The sequence below is a fragment of the Euprymna scolopes genome, chromosome 23 (genome assembly GCF_053919585.1).
Source record: "Euprymna scolopes isolate OS-2025 chromosome 23, ASM5391958v1, whole genome shotgun sequence".
NCBI lineage: Eukaryota > Metazoa > Mollusca > Cephalopoda > Sepiida > Sepiolidae > Euprymna > Euprymna scolopes.
In genome coordinates this window covers 93,870,269-93,885,760 of record NC_136504.1, presented here as the reverse complement: position 1 = coordinate 93,885,760, position 15,492 = coordinate 93,870,269, and the positions used below count along the sequence as shown (strand labels likewise).

General features: G+C 31.4%; 1 protein-coding gene across 1 annotated transcript; it reads left to right on the top strand.

Moving 5' to 3' along the window:
- Window positions 1-1,786: 1,786 nt before the first annotated feature.
- Window positions 1,787-2,515, top strand: LOC145245652 (atrial natriuretic peptide receptor 3-like). The gene has a single exon (XM_080107213.1). The coding sequence runs from the start codon at window positions 1,787-1,789 to the stop codon at window positions 2,513-2,515; it is 729 nt and encodes a 242-aa protein (XP_079963339.1).
- The last annotated feature ends 12,977 nt before the right edge of the window (window positions 2,516-15,492 follow it).

The window sequence follows — 15,492 nt, the reverse complement described above, 5'->3', positions numbered from 1 at the left end:
GAAACGCATTTAAACTCATACTTTTATTTTGTCTTAAATAAACATTTTTATCAAATATGAGCTGAGTTCTCAAAAAAAAATATATATGAAAAGAAAGTTATTAAAAACATAAAAAAACTAGCGTTCAACAAATGTGGATCTTACTGTATAGGACAATATTGCAAACACAGGACATCTTTAACAGCTTTCACGTATTGGATTAAAATTTCTTTTAGACCCACTTTTATTTGAAATCACAAGTAATTAAAATAGCAGGCCTGAACATACTTGTTCGTTTTTTTTTTTTTTTTTGGTTTCTTTTTTTTTTTGTTTTTTGCAAGAATATTTAGATCGCGCGTTTGACGGAAAGTGAGGTTTTTCTCGCCGTTTCATATATTTGCCGAAGCGCGCGTCGACATATCTACGTAATGAACCGCTCGGTGTACACTTTATTTTATTGAGAGCCGTATCATCACGGCGTCGCCTGGTATACTTTTATTTTCGATTTGTTTCCATGTTTTTTTGTTTTTTTTTGTTTTTTTTGTTTACCAATTTCTTTATAGTTGTTTCATAGCTAGAATTTTGATAGTTACATTTAATTTTTTTTCGATCATTTAGTTATCACGGGAAATAAATTGTAATAAAACTATAACTAATTTCGTTTAACCTAACCTTGTTTTACTCTCTATTCCTAAGATGGTGAGATATAATAGATGACACAAAACTAATATTATATACGGACTTGTATAAAGTGTTGCACCGAAAAATGACCTTCTGTTCAGTATTTTAAATGCTTTCCAAATCCTTTAAAATTTCGAATCGTTGAGAAATATCCTTTCCCGTCTTTCCCAAAGGATAAGTTATCTGAATCTTTTCTAAGAACATATTTAGATTACTTAATTTTTAGCAAGAAACCGAATTACTGGATTCGCTTTCGCAATTAAATTAATTTTGTAAATAGGTTAAAATACACACACACACACACATACACACACACTATAAATTATCATAATAAAAATCAAACCAAACTTTAAAAAACTAATTTCAACCTGTTTTGACTGTTAATTTGTTATCAGTATTTTTAAGACTTCTACGTTCTATACACACTTTGGTTTGAGTTTTATCCGTGTTATGTAAACTCAATTAAATTGATGCGTTCAACACGCGTTGATTGGAATGATTAAACACTTTTAGAGTGATATTCAATATATTATGAATGCACTTCAATATTAGTAAAGTCAGGTTAGTAATCCCGAATCAGGTTTCGAGAAAGGGAACAGGGGTTTATTACTTAAGCGAAATTAAAATAATTTGAATTTTAGAAGAACTCTTACTTATTATTTATACTCAAAAATTCTACCCGCTACATCATCTTCGCATGTATCGAGAAAGAAAAAACGCAGTCTTTCACACTTAAAATCAAAAATAAATTATTACTTGCATTTAAATTTTTCTGTATAGTTATTAAACAAGTTTCCATGCATATACATGCATTTTATTCGCAATGTACGAAAATGCATTAAATTAAAAAAAGTAATTAAAAAAATTAACCATTCCCATACATACGTTAATTTATACGTAATAATACGGTCCATAAGCAAAAAAAAATAACTGATGATTGTATCAAGTCAATAATACTATAATATATATATATATATATATATATATATATATATATATATATATAAATAAATTATTTACACATTTAGCACATCTGCTTTTAAGTTATATTAATCATTTTAAATGTATAATTTTACACTGTGATTCTAATTTTTTATTGTTACGTAGTAAAACATTCCGTCAAATTATGGAGTCCGCCAAGTTCCTTTGTATAGCAATTTTTTTAAACGTCTATTCCAACATCGAAAGCAAGAATGTGAATATAGTGGTGATCCTACCCGAAGATGAGAAACGTCTTTTTTGCTTGAAGAGGGTCCTGCCTGCTGTTAATCTGGCCATTAGTAATTTACCCAAGGTGTCAAATCTCACCTTCTTTGTCAAATCTGGGGACACCCAATGCTCGATTTCACATGGCATCAAAGCGGCCATCGACCTTTACATGCAGTCTCATATCGACGTGTTCCTCGGACCCGTTTGCGATTTCGCAGCCGGGCCGATGGTCCGACAGGTGAGATTTTGGAACATACCTGTGATATCTGCCGGCGCAATGGCGCGGGACTTTTCCGTGCGGCGGATGACGTCATACCCGACCCTAACACGCGTCGGCCCAGTAAACTTTGATAGTTTGTTTATGTTTTTTCTGCGGCTTTTCCAACTTAATGAATGGGGTCGTTTCATGGTGATTTACGACAAAGCGGGGCATTCGAATATTGTTCCCCATATGTGTCATCTGACTATCGAGGCCCTTCATTATAACTTTTTGGATATATCGCACACCTATCAACAGCGACTTTACAAGTTTGTTGCTAATAAGGATATTAACCGGATGCTGAAAGAGGAAGTCTCCTACTCATACGCAGGTAAATATATTCATTTACTAGACGTACTTGTGGTCTGCTGGGTTACAGCATTTTGAAACACTTTATTTTTACAGCTATTTGTAACACTTTATTTTATATGGAAATTTATACACTACTAACGAGAGATACTAAAATACGCTTAAATATGATATTTTAATTTGTTCAGATTTCGTATATATTATTATAGAGACGTGATTTAAAAAGTAAAAAAAAAAAACTCATTTAGGTGCTATCAGCTAGAATCGAAATCGAAGCTGTAGCCTCCAAAACTGGTGACGTTACTACTGTAAACACATGCCATGCATATTAAAAATTAACTAAAATTAATGTTCAAAATTGTTAACGATTTTTTTCAGTTTTTACCCATATTTTAACCCCTTAAAACAATTTTAACTGGCTAATGACCCATTAAAGAACGGCCTATGCAAGAATTTAACCATTTCAGGTCCCTAGCGCCGCTCTGCGACTTATAATTTCGTCGGAGATTGTTTGACAATATGGGGAGAAATAGACCGACAAATTTACAGTCATATATCTAGCCGTTTATATACTAGATTATATACTATTTATATATTCGTCTTGTAAAACTCACATTAATATTTATTTACTGCCAAATTATCATCATAGATAATTTAGACTGGACAAACTTTTATATATTTGTATATTTTATGTTTTTATAATTGGTACGACTGCACTATGTAATTAAGTTAGAAAAAAGTAACACTTTTTTCTTTTATGTGATGATAGTGGGTTGAAATATTTAAGAGTGGTGGAAAAACTACAGAAAGGAGACAAGAGGCATGAAAAGTAGTGAAGTGAGACCTGACGACTGGGTTAGTTAATTACAAATTACTCATAACTAGAAAATTATGAATTGCATTGTGAAAGCAAGTGAGACAAAAATTACTTTGGATCAATGATGAGATTTTTTCTTTTTGCAACTGCGTTTTCTTGGATCAATAAATGTAAGCACATGGTGTAATATGATACATTATATTATTTATATGTTTTGAACACATTTATATATGAGAAAATGTTTTTGGGTGGAAGAGAAACAGATGGTTTGAAGGAGGTCGGAAAATAAAGTATAGTGAAGGAGAGAAAGATAAAAAGGGGGGGGGGCTAAAGGAACAGCGAGAGGGGGAAAATAGGAAGTTTATATCTATAGAGTTACACACTATTTATTTTTTTTAGTTTGTTTATGACTCCGAGCAACAGACAGTAGCACTGATTGTTATTACTAAGGCGATGACAAGAGAATATTCTTTTCATTATTTGAAATCTCGAGTATATATCATTTTATATACTTTATGTTTTTAGATAGTGATGTGGTTCTCGATTGATTTACTGTCTGTGTCGGATATATACTCGAGGGTCCAAACAACGATAAGAATATTCTCTTGTCATAGCCCTAGTTATTACATGAGAGAAATTGGTGTTAGGGAGATTTCGATGATTAATACAATTTTGGTATAATTATATATAATGATTTATGTCGGGATTGATATATGAAGTAAATATATACTTTTTTCCAATCTGACTGCGTTTTTCTTACCTTTGGTCTTGTTTTTTTAGACTAAAACCAATAGACATGTTTTGTCTTTAAAATAATCTTATTTCGTTTTTTGTTAGCTCCATACATCAAGTACCTATTTACAATGCCTCCCCACGGGACAGAGTTAGACACCAGGGTCATTTTTTTAACGTGGAGAAAAGGTACAAAAATAAAAAGTGTCTCAGTCCTGAAGGAGTTATTCTCTACTGAAAGAGAACCAGAAATGGAAGTGCCGCATCTGAAGAACAGATACTACACTTTGATATTGGCCAAAAGGTCAAGCAAGTAGATCAAAGTCATGTCTGTTGCCATTACCAGAAAAAAAAACAATTCAATCAAATCAACTCATATGGATAAATATCTATTGGTTTTAATTACTGGAAAGTTTAATCAAAATAACTTAAAACTATATTGGCCTAAGAAGCTAACGTGTTAAATTGTATATCGAGTTCCATTCGAAATTCCATGCAGATTCCCGAGTTAAACAGAAAATTATCGTGTTTGATAGAGGATTTCTGACTTCAACAATGTACCCTTGAAAAACATCAGAGATTACACCGACCGCAACGTTGCAAAAATAACACTCAAGATGAGAACTGTTGTTCGAAGAATACAAATAATACAAATGATAAACCCTCATCTAAAAAAAAGTACTGTAACCATTAAAGACAATACAACTCTGCAGATACAGAAGCATCGAACTTTTTTTATAAACTAAAACATAATAATTTGACACTGGGAAATCATCCAAGCCAACATTGTTAAGTGAAAGTGTTTCTATGGACAGAACTAGATTGGAACGTGGCCGAAGTGGTTTATGATGGAAAAGCTAATAAAGAAAAATGGAAAACTAAAAAAGAGGGTTGAGATTAAAAACATGCACACTGACCCAGAAATATATATTGCGGAAAATTATACAGTAGTTTTCTCTGAACTGTGTAATTAATTCTCCATAGATTATTTATCTCGTAGAAAAGATTGCATATGTGCATCTTTTTCTAGACTATATTTGAAAATGCTAAGTACGCATTTAAATATATGTATTCTGAGTTAATACTTTTCAAATATTTATTGTAATAAAGTTAAAACAAGGAAGACTAAAACGTATCTTAGAACTCTGTTAACGGTGACAACCTAAATTAAAATTGAACCCGCGACTTTTTATTCGTTTCGACTGCGTTTCTGAACTTTACGTATAAAACAACGTTTTTCATTATCCTTGAATTGATAAACCTATGATGCAAAAGCATGTGTGCTTTATTTAGATCATTCGAAATACAGTTTTCATTTTGGCTGACAACGTTTTAGCCGATATAAACGTCGATGTTCCTCTAATGTATCTTGGTGAACACGGGAATCTTCATGACGAAGTCTAAGATCTGCACGGAATTTCGAAAGGAAACGTTTGTTTAACCCATGATGTTGAATGAGTTAGTACTTTCAGCCATGACCACGTAGAAATTAAGTAAATGGAAATTGTATTCTCAGTATCGCCAGCACTTGGAATTGAACCTTAATCCTCCAAATAATACAACTATAAACTACCACGTGAAAAAACTCGAAACGTTCTATTATGTATATATGAGTGCACCTTTCAGTCATATATAAATACGATAAATACAAATTGAATTACACATGTAGATTTACTATGTCTGAATGTAAAGTGGGGAAAAAGTAAAATCTATTTTTAAATAATCGTATTCTAAAATCTTCAAGAACGTAACAAGATGGGATAAATTATTATTCATAAATTATGTAAAATCCGCAGTAATAATCCAAATATTATCGCTGTTTGGCTTAGGGCCATGTGCAGTATTTGTTCTGATTTTTATCTTTTTGTGTACTTGGACTATGTTGACATCTTTCTAGACTAAGGCTATCTTAATTTTGGCCAAATACGGTTTTTGGGGATAGAGGAGTTGAATTTTTATCATATAATATATCTTCCTCGTATGTAACTCTGCCATCGTTGCTTGGGAAGTAAAAAGTGGATATTAATTACTAAACATGCGATTCATAGGCAGATAACTATAATACATAGTATACCGGAACTCATTCAATTTGTTTTTTTAAATGGAATATAATATTGTATATTGTGCACAGGAAATGCTGATATTTTTTGCGATAAAGATGTATAAGTAATAAATAATTAAATTATAAGATGATCCTCTTTGAATTATTTCATTATATACACATATATATATATATATATATATATATATATATATATATATATATATATAGATATACACAAGCATTTCATCCAAGGCATGAAAGTTGTTACACAAAATGTTTTTACTATAGGCTTTAAAAATAAAGGTACAAGATTCCATTTGAAATTTATTTATATTAAAGTGCACTTTTATAAATTTTACAAAGTAAGGTATAAAAATTTAATTTAAATTGAATAAAAAAATTACCTTGGATTTATTTTATGTAATGTACATTCTGTTGCGCTTTAAAAAATCATTGAACATTTTATATCTATATCATTAATTGCTAGATGAAAGATAATGTTTTTAAAGTGCACCAACATGTACATTACATAAAATAAATCTAAGGTAATTTTTTATTCAATTTAAATTAAATCTTATCTTATCTTTTTAAGATTATATTTTAAAACTATCCTTCTCTCTATTTCACTTTGCATTTCTCCTCACACTACAACTAATTTTTCCAACCCCCCCTCTTTGTATTATTACAGGTCTGAATATTCTCTCTTTTTCAGTCAGTATTTCTCTTCACACCACAACTCATTTTTTGCAACCCTCTCTTTGTAATACAGGTCTGAATAATGAGAAAATCTGATTTTTCTTAAAAAAAACTTTAAAATAACCTGTTTAGATTTAAGTTTTTAAACTTGTTTCAGAATAGAAAGTCTTTAAAATTTAATAAGGAACATATTTCATATAGGTTTCATTTACAAATATTCAATACATAACGAAAAAAATTGAGATGAAAATTTCAAAAGAAGTGTATAACTGGTTACGGTCAATAGTAGTCCTCGCCAGCGAATATCTTTGTTGTTGTTATTCTATTATTATTTAAAACATTTTGTGTCCTGCTCTTTCGGGCGAGGACTAATATAAGAGCGTTTACATCTAGTTGAGATTATTTTATAAATATTAACTCTTTAATATGTATAATATACCTTAGATTTGCTATCTTAGATTATCTTGGTAATTGTAATATATATATATATATATATGTATATATATATATATATATATATATATATATATATATATATATATATATATATATATATATACTAGCAAATGTACCCGTCGTTGACTGGGTTCAAAAACAGCCTACAAAAAATGGACTCTGATTTATAAAAGTATGATAGGTTATGAAAAGGAAGAGTTGTAAAGAGACAGCTTCGAAATGGGGGTATCAAAACCAAAACAAAATATGATGAACGTAAAAATAAAATAGATAAACCCCATAATTTATTATACCATACCTGTTCACTCTGAAAAAACACTTATCGCAATATTGTGTGGATCTATATAAAAAAAACACTTTGTGATATATTTCCATTGTATGGAGGTAAGGTGCGTACGAACACCCCAACATTTTATTATACCATATTTCTTCAAACTGAAACATAATTATCAACGTATACTTACGCAGATAGATATGAAAAGCCTTTATTAAATTTGTCTTATTTCCATTCAATGGAGGTAAGGCGCGAACGCAGACCCCACAATTGTATTATACCAACCCTATTTAAATTAAAACATACTTATCAAAGTATTCTTATGTACATCTATATGAAAAACATCTGTAAACGTTTTTTTTTAACTTTTTTAATTTTTCATTTCCATACTTTGTAGACAAGGCTCGAACGCATACCCCACAATTTTAATGAACAACCGTTCTGACAGATCAAGCATACCTATTCCTGTGTCTCGATAAATCTTCTATGATTATATGTAATCAGTTTTTTAAAATAGTCAACCATATAGGAGCCTATTCGTGACCAAACACACACCCACAGCTTTATAGTATATATATATATATATATATATATATATATATATATATATATATATATATATATAAACTTTTTTCTTTGGGAAGAACTTTGATTTATGTATTATGGTATGTATAATATATGGTTTTATTATAGTTAAAATTATTATCTATATATATATATATATATATATATTTATATAATTAGTATATTTTGTGTAATTCTTACATCCGCGTGACTGTCATTTAATCATGGATTTCCATTTCTTGTAATAAATACTTTTTTTCTAAGTATTCTTCATAAGTTTAAGTTTCTATTATAGCTGAATAACCTCAAGTTATATATATTTATTGTTCATAAGTTTGGGTTTCGGTTTCGATTCACCCCCCCTAGCTTAGATAAATACTTTCGCAATTTTAACAAAACAACTTCAATATTATCAGAGCATCTCCATTTTCGCTGAACATGTAAAGAATGCCAAATCAATATATTATATATGTATAATCCCCTGCGGAATTTACACATGTTTGTTATAGTATTATAAACTAAGTATTTTCTAAATTTAAATAAGTATATATATTTTCTATACACTTAAAGTAATACTGATCTCGGTTACTGTTGCCTATTTATTAATTCAAAGTGGGGTGTTTTAATTAATAAAAGTATAAATTCTGCCCAGAAAATATTAGAACAGCGTGCATGTTTTTATCATTTGTCTCTAAATATACTTGTCACGTGGCATTAGATACAATTACACATACTTCATTCTTAAAGCGAATACATTTCCTTTGGCCAAGCTGATGCGTGAAAATGCGACACGAGTTCTAATCACAGCTAAAATCTCTTGGCTATTACTATCTACATTAGCGAGTCGAACATTCGTTGGTAGTTGAACATCACTCTCACGCGCTCACAAACGACACTTAGACTTTTAACGAATTTCAAAAGGAAATTGTTAATGAACTTACGTAGAAGCCATTTTAATCTATAGTCTTCGTAGAGTGAACTTTTAAGATAATGTGTAATTGTTTTAATTTTAATTCATATATATGTATGCATGTATATATATATATATATATATATATATAAATATATATATATAAACTACTTCATACATACTAAACATAAAATTAATATACGAAAGTATAAATTTATGCGTAAACTTTAAGTATTTACTTCAAATTGCTCAATACGTAGGTAGAGCTAGTTAGTAAGTTATAAAATATATATGGCGATAAGACTACACTGAATATTCCGCGTTTCATTCACTCTAGGACTCTTCAGGCTTATGCGCATAAGCCTGAAGATTCCTAGAGTGGAGGAAACGCGGAATATTCAGTGTAGCTTAATCGCCATATATATTTTATAACTTATATATAAATATATATATGATATGAACCTCTAGTAAATTTACCATGATTTAACTGCTCGTTTTCCTTGCAAGTTATAATTTAAGTTCCCCATATTAAAATCCTATTCAAAGACATTTCTAATAGTATCGTTAATATATATGAGAAACATACAAACAGAGGGTTGGGCATATTCTGTTATTTTAGTAGGTAAACATTTCTATTTACCCCAAATTTCTTATTTTTCTTGTCAATCATCAAACCATGTTATTGTCAATCATACGGAAACTGAAAAATATTTACATAGACTATTGAGAATTCTATAAAAAATGACAGTGTTAGATGAAACACTATTACTCAATGGAAGATAGACAAACCGAAGTCACACAATTTATGGGCATGCACATACAAACAGATAAACTCATTCAAGCGAAGAGTAAGCAAGAAAGTAAAAGCTTTGCCAGATCGTAGATTGCGCCGTTGTAGCAGAGACAGGGTGAACATCAAGGAGGCGGAGACACAGAACTAATACACAGGAAAGACCAGAAAGCTAAAAAGGATATAAAAGAAGAAGAACAACAATAATATGAGCACTAGGAACAGTCTTGCAAAACTTTGTGAAGATATTAGTAGAGATTTGAAATCAGAGAACTCAATGAGAAGATATAAACAGTAACAATAACGGCTTAAATATTTACGAAACCCTTTGAATGAATGCGCCAACTAATTAATATGAGCTACAGATATTGCCGGATGTGCAGGAACTCTTACAGGAGTAAAACGCGCAAAAACACTACATGCAATTAAAAAAAAAAAACTTAAACTGGATAATTGCAATTAACCCCCCCCCTCCCCTTCGCTAAAAAAGTGTCTACATCAGTTGGTAGTCGAAGTTGATAAAGTAGGGTGGAGAGCTCGAGGAATGATAGCATAAACACTAACTTGATTAGTGCGAAAAACACTGGCACATTGAGGAGTGTTATTGCCACTCAAATTCCAGTTAAGACGAATGGTCGCTGCATATGAGGAATCAATGGTAAACGGCTGTTGCGATAACGCAACTTCACTTGCAAATGTTATCGACAGAGGTGGTGAGTAGTGGCTATCCTTGCTTCCAGGGAACATAACAAGTTATTTTAGAGGAGAAATGTTTAATGGTGGCATTAGTTTAAAAAAATCAATAAATCAATAATAATAATAATAATAATAATAATAACAACAACAACAACAACTGAACAGGTCGACGTCGAAATAAATGTAAGGCCGTGATATCTTATAGGATCTCTATTATGAATAGCCTTTCAACCAGCGACAGGACTCCTGCACGAAAAGAAGGGTCTGCGTAAACCGGTATGCATTATGCTTTGATAATTACCTGGAAGAGCCAAGCTTAAATTAAAGTACTCTATAAATTAAAGAGTATGAATTAAATATCATTACATCCTGATAGAAAATTCCATGTTTTCAAAGAGCATTGTATTTAAACGTTTCACCTATTAAATAACTCGTGGAGAGACAGGAAGGTTGTATGAGACATCGACAATAGATAATGTTCATCGTTCAACATTGCTTTTTAGAATTAAATCAGACACAAAACGATTGCTTAGATTTAGAATCTTACAAAACAATTGACATTTCAGCCAACAGACTACGTATAGTCCCTCGTTGAGATGACATTTCCCTGGTGACGGAGGTGTGGCTTTGTTCCTGTCCATTTCTATGGAGACAATCCTCCCAGGCTTTACCCACTCCATTTTTAAGGAAAGGTGTTAGTTTATTGCAGATCGCTTTAAGCACCTTTACCAGAAAATTCTGACGAGTCGCCCCAGGTATTTTTTTTTTTTTTTTGCCGTTTAATGTTTCCTTCGTTTAAAGTGGCTGACTTTTAAAATCTCAGTCGTCGACCTTCGTCGATCATACAACTGTAGGAGGGCAAAAATAATTTTACGTCACATCAGGTAATCGTGATACAGCTTGCTGGCGACACTCGCTCTTTCTCTCCTGTACATATGCTTCCCAGCAAATAATTAAGAGCACTATTTAAAGCCAATCCAGGCTCCTGTTCAAAAACTTACTTTTGAATGAGAGAGATTGCAAAGACAAAAACTTGATAAATAGGTGCCTCACGAATTGAACGACAGGCAAAAAGAAACGTCGTTATGAAGTTCCATCTCCCTTTCTTTTAGGCAACAAGAACGACCCGTTTCCCGACCGGGTTATGACATACGACTAAAAATGGGTTCTTTATGACAACCAGCAACGCTCAACACAATGGTAAGACGCCGACAAAGCTCCCCAACACTTCCCGAAACCAGAGTTGCTTCAAAGGAAGGTCATGCTGATTTTTAGTGCTGTCAACAAATGGATCAAATGCGCCAGAAACTCCGATTACAACACGCAGCATTAGTTTACAGAAAGGGCCCAATTCACCTCCATGCCAACGCCCGCTCGGAAATGATAAATTGTCATTGTAGAAATGAAACATATTGGGCTACGAACTTTGCCTCATCCGCAATATTCTCCAAGCCTCTCCCCTACCAACTAATCATTTTTCAAACATCTTGAGAACAGTTTACGTAAAAAACGCTTCAGAAACCTAAGCAATATAAAAACGTATTCAGTGACATCATCCCCACTAGAAAACAAGATTTGTACGTTACTGGCTAAAGTACAATTGTTTGCGTTGGCAAATTGGTGTTAATTCTGATGGCGCTTATTTCGATTAATAAATTTTTGTTTGGACCGTAATATCTTGATATGAATTTGAACGTTAAGAATCGCAAGAATTTTCTTGTCAATATAATATTAAATGTAAAGTGTAAATATTCTATAAAAATGTATAAAGGTGTTTTATACAGTTAAAGCTAACAGAAATATGTAAACTGTTATTTTGGGAAAGAATTCCATCAAAGTGCTCGAAAATTCAATATAAGAGCTTAATATTTATTTAAAACTGTACAGACGGTCAGAAACACATTGGTACCATCGGTTTCAAGCGACGAGAGCCTTACATTTTTTACCATTAACTGATTCCCCTTATGTAAGACTTGACACCGACGGTACCATTGTTTCTCTGTCATTCTGTTCAGTTTTTAATATATATAAATATTAGTGTGTATGGGTATGAGATAATTTCTTAATTTAATGGGTGGGTAGCTATGACTATAAAAAACAGTTATATTAACCTGGGTATGTTATTTTAATGAATGCTTTAACGTTTAAGACGTCCATGATTCTATGTACAGGATCTACATCGCGCGTTCATTTATTTTGCCGTCAAAGATGACAACCTATTTTCTTAATCGTATTTGCCCCCCCAAACAAGGCGCAGTTTCACTTTTAAGTAGGTGGCTACTATCGGGAACATTAGTTGCAGAAGTTTTATGAAGGGAGACGAGAAGCAACGTCTGCTCACATAACAGTTGAACTTATGCATGTCAGTACGGTTAAGAAAGCAGAATCCCGGAAGGGTATTCAACAGTCTAGCAGTACTGGGTAAGAAACTATTGGAGTATAAGGCTTTCTTACACCTAGGGGTCTCTACTGTGTAGGGGTGAGAGTTAGCTGCTAGTCGCGTTTGTCGGGGTATTTGCGTCGAGTGTATACAAGTGCTTGTAGTTCGTCAGAGCATTTGGTATTAAAATAAATAAGCGATGTGAATTATTCTATGTGCTTCAATTTAAAAAAAAAATCCTGCCTTGTTTTAGACGAGAATACGAAAAGAAAAATATCCAATAGTAGTATAAAATATTAATTGTTCGTAAATAAAGCCAGTCTTAAAAATGAATCATAGTTTTGATATGTTTAAAGAACTTATATATATATATATATATATATATAGGTGTGTGTGTGTGTGTGTACTACTTTATCCATGAAAACATTTGTTCATATAAAATATATTTATTGATGTATATGTTTGCACATATGCGTATACATATATGTATATAATAATTTATTAATATATTTATCAATCGATTTATATGCAGATTTATTCATTGATATATATATATATACATATATATATATATATATATATATGCATATATAATGTTTATTATTATATATATAGTGATATTTATATTCATTTATTGATATCTTTCTTTACATATATAATTTATTAATATATATATATTCAGATACATATTTATATATATCTACTTATATTTACTTTATATAAACTTTCGTATATCTGTATGTATTAATCAATATCTTTAAAGATATAAATATTCATCTATTCTAGACTACCCGTGACCCGTTAGCTATGGAATTAATGGATGAGCGTGATACTTGTGATGTAAAGAAAATAGTTTTTTTGTGACATAACAAAAACATTTCTATGAAAGTATATTACAATGAAAAAAGAATATAGATAGATTTTTATGGGTCGTTCTGTTTATACTTTTTTATTTTTGAAAGGAAATAATTCCAGTGATTGAATTATAACTGGTTTGCCATACTCGTATGTAAATGTGAACTGAACAGATACCATAATACTTAAAGTTAAATTAAAATTTTATATGACTTTTAATTTAAACTAAAAAAAAAACAATTGGGACGCTGAAAACCCGCACAGTAAAACAAGACGTTTTATGTTCGCGTTGATTATTTATTCGTAATGTAAATTAAAAAAAAACATAGTTGCGGGGTTATTCATTTATGTATGTAGTGTAGAAGAAAATGTTTTTAATAAAGGTGTATTAAAAAACGGAGAATACATTTTTTTAAAAGGTGGTGGGTAAATTGCCGTTGTAAATCTCTTGTCAACCGAGTATAGTAGATTTATTTGTGAGAAAATTGCGTTAAAATAAAATAAACGTAATACGGAAATGTAAAAAAAAAAGTATTAATAATTTTTTATTTGGATTATTTAACCGCGAAAAAATATTGGGACACTAAAAACGTACACGGTAAAACAATACGTTCTATTGTCGCGTTGATTTTTTGAAATAATATATATATATGAAACAGGTCGATGATTACGGATATTATTTGTAATCATGTTTTGCGTTTGACTCCCATATCTTGATTTTTTTATTTAATAAATTTAAGATATTCGCTTTTCTAAGGACGCCCGTTTGTTCGAACGAAACGGTCCAGGGATTTAGGTTTATTTGTTTACGCTGTTATGGATTGATCTTTAGGTACGCATGTGCAACCGGAAGTCGTGACCCGGATGTTGGGTTACAACACCTGTTACAAGGTAATTTAAGTTTTATAATTATATAGATAGATTTATAGATGTATGAATATATTCATATATGTATATACACATGTACATAAATATATGTATATATATATTTATATATGTGTAAATATATAAATATTATATATATATATATATATATATATATTTCTGTATATAGTTATTTTCTTACCTTTGACTAGTTGCTTGTCATGTGGCCATAGCGCCTAGCCGGTTGAGGTGTTATTTCAGCCTGAAGGACTTGCTATCTAGTCTCATCAAATGGCTTTTATACAGCAAAACGCTGTCTTTTTTATCTTAGTATGTATACCTAGATGAATTAAATACAAAAATGGCCACAAAAAATGGAAGCTAGGCATCAGAGGAATGTTTGCTCATTGTGATTTTACATTCCCATATTAGTAGACGCCAGGTAACGTGACGTTTAAAACAATCGACTGTCGCTTAGGCGGTCGAATTTCAATTCTGGCCTGCTGTAGTTTCTAGTCTAGCCGCATTGAAGAGCTGAACATGAACCACTCTTTGTGGATGATAATGATTTTTTTTTTTTTACAAAGGTATCACCACATTATCAAGGCCCAGACGCCACTCAAGGATAAGGGTTAAAGAGTGTACAGTAGAAGTTGGTCAATATAGTAATCATTAGTAATGAAAATTTGGTAAATTTAATAACTTATATGGAACGGCTCATCAAGAACTTATTTACCTTAGACTTGAACACAACCATATTGTAGTCAGCCGGAAAACGGAAGACAATTCCACAGGCGTGCAGTTCTAAGAAAGAAGCTTTGTTCATGGAATCTATGTTTAGGTTTAGGCACAGATAAAGAGTGGGGGAAATTATTGATAGTGTTTACAGCTAGACGAGTGTTTCTTGTGAAAGTTTGGCGAGGGGGGACCATAGATTGAAGCTCAGTTGAACACTTTCCATGAAAATAACGATACAT

Excerpts from the sequence above, each read along its gene's own strand:
- LOC145245652 (XM_080107213.1), top strand. The coding sequence starts at position 1,787 with ATGGAGTCCGCCAAGTTCCTTTGTATAGCAATTTTTTTAAACGTCTAT.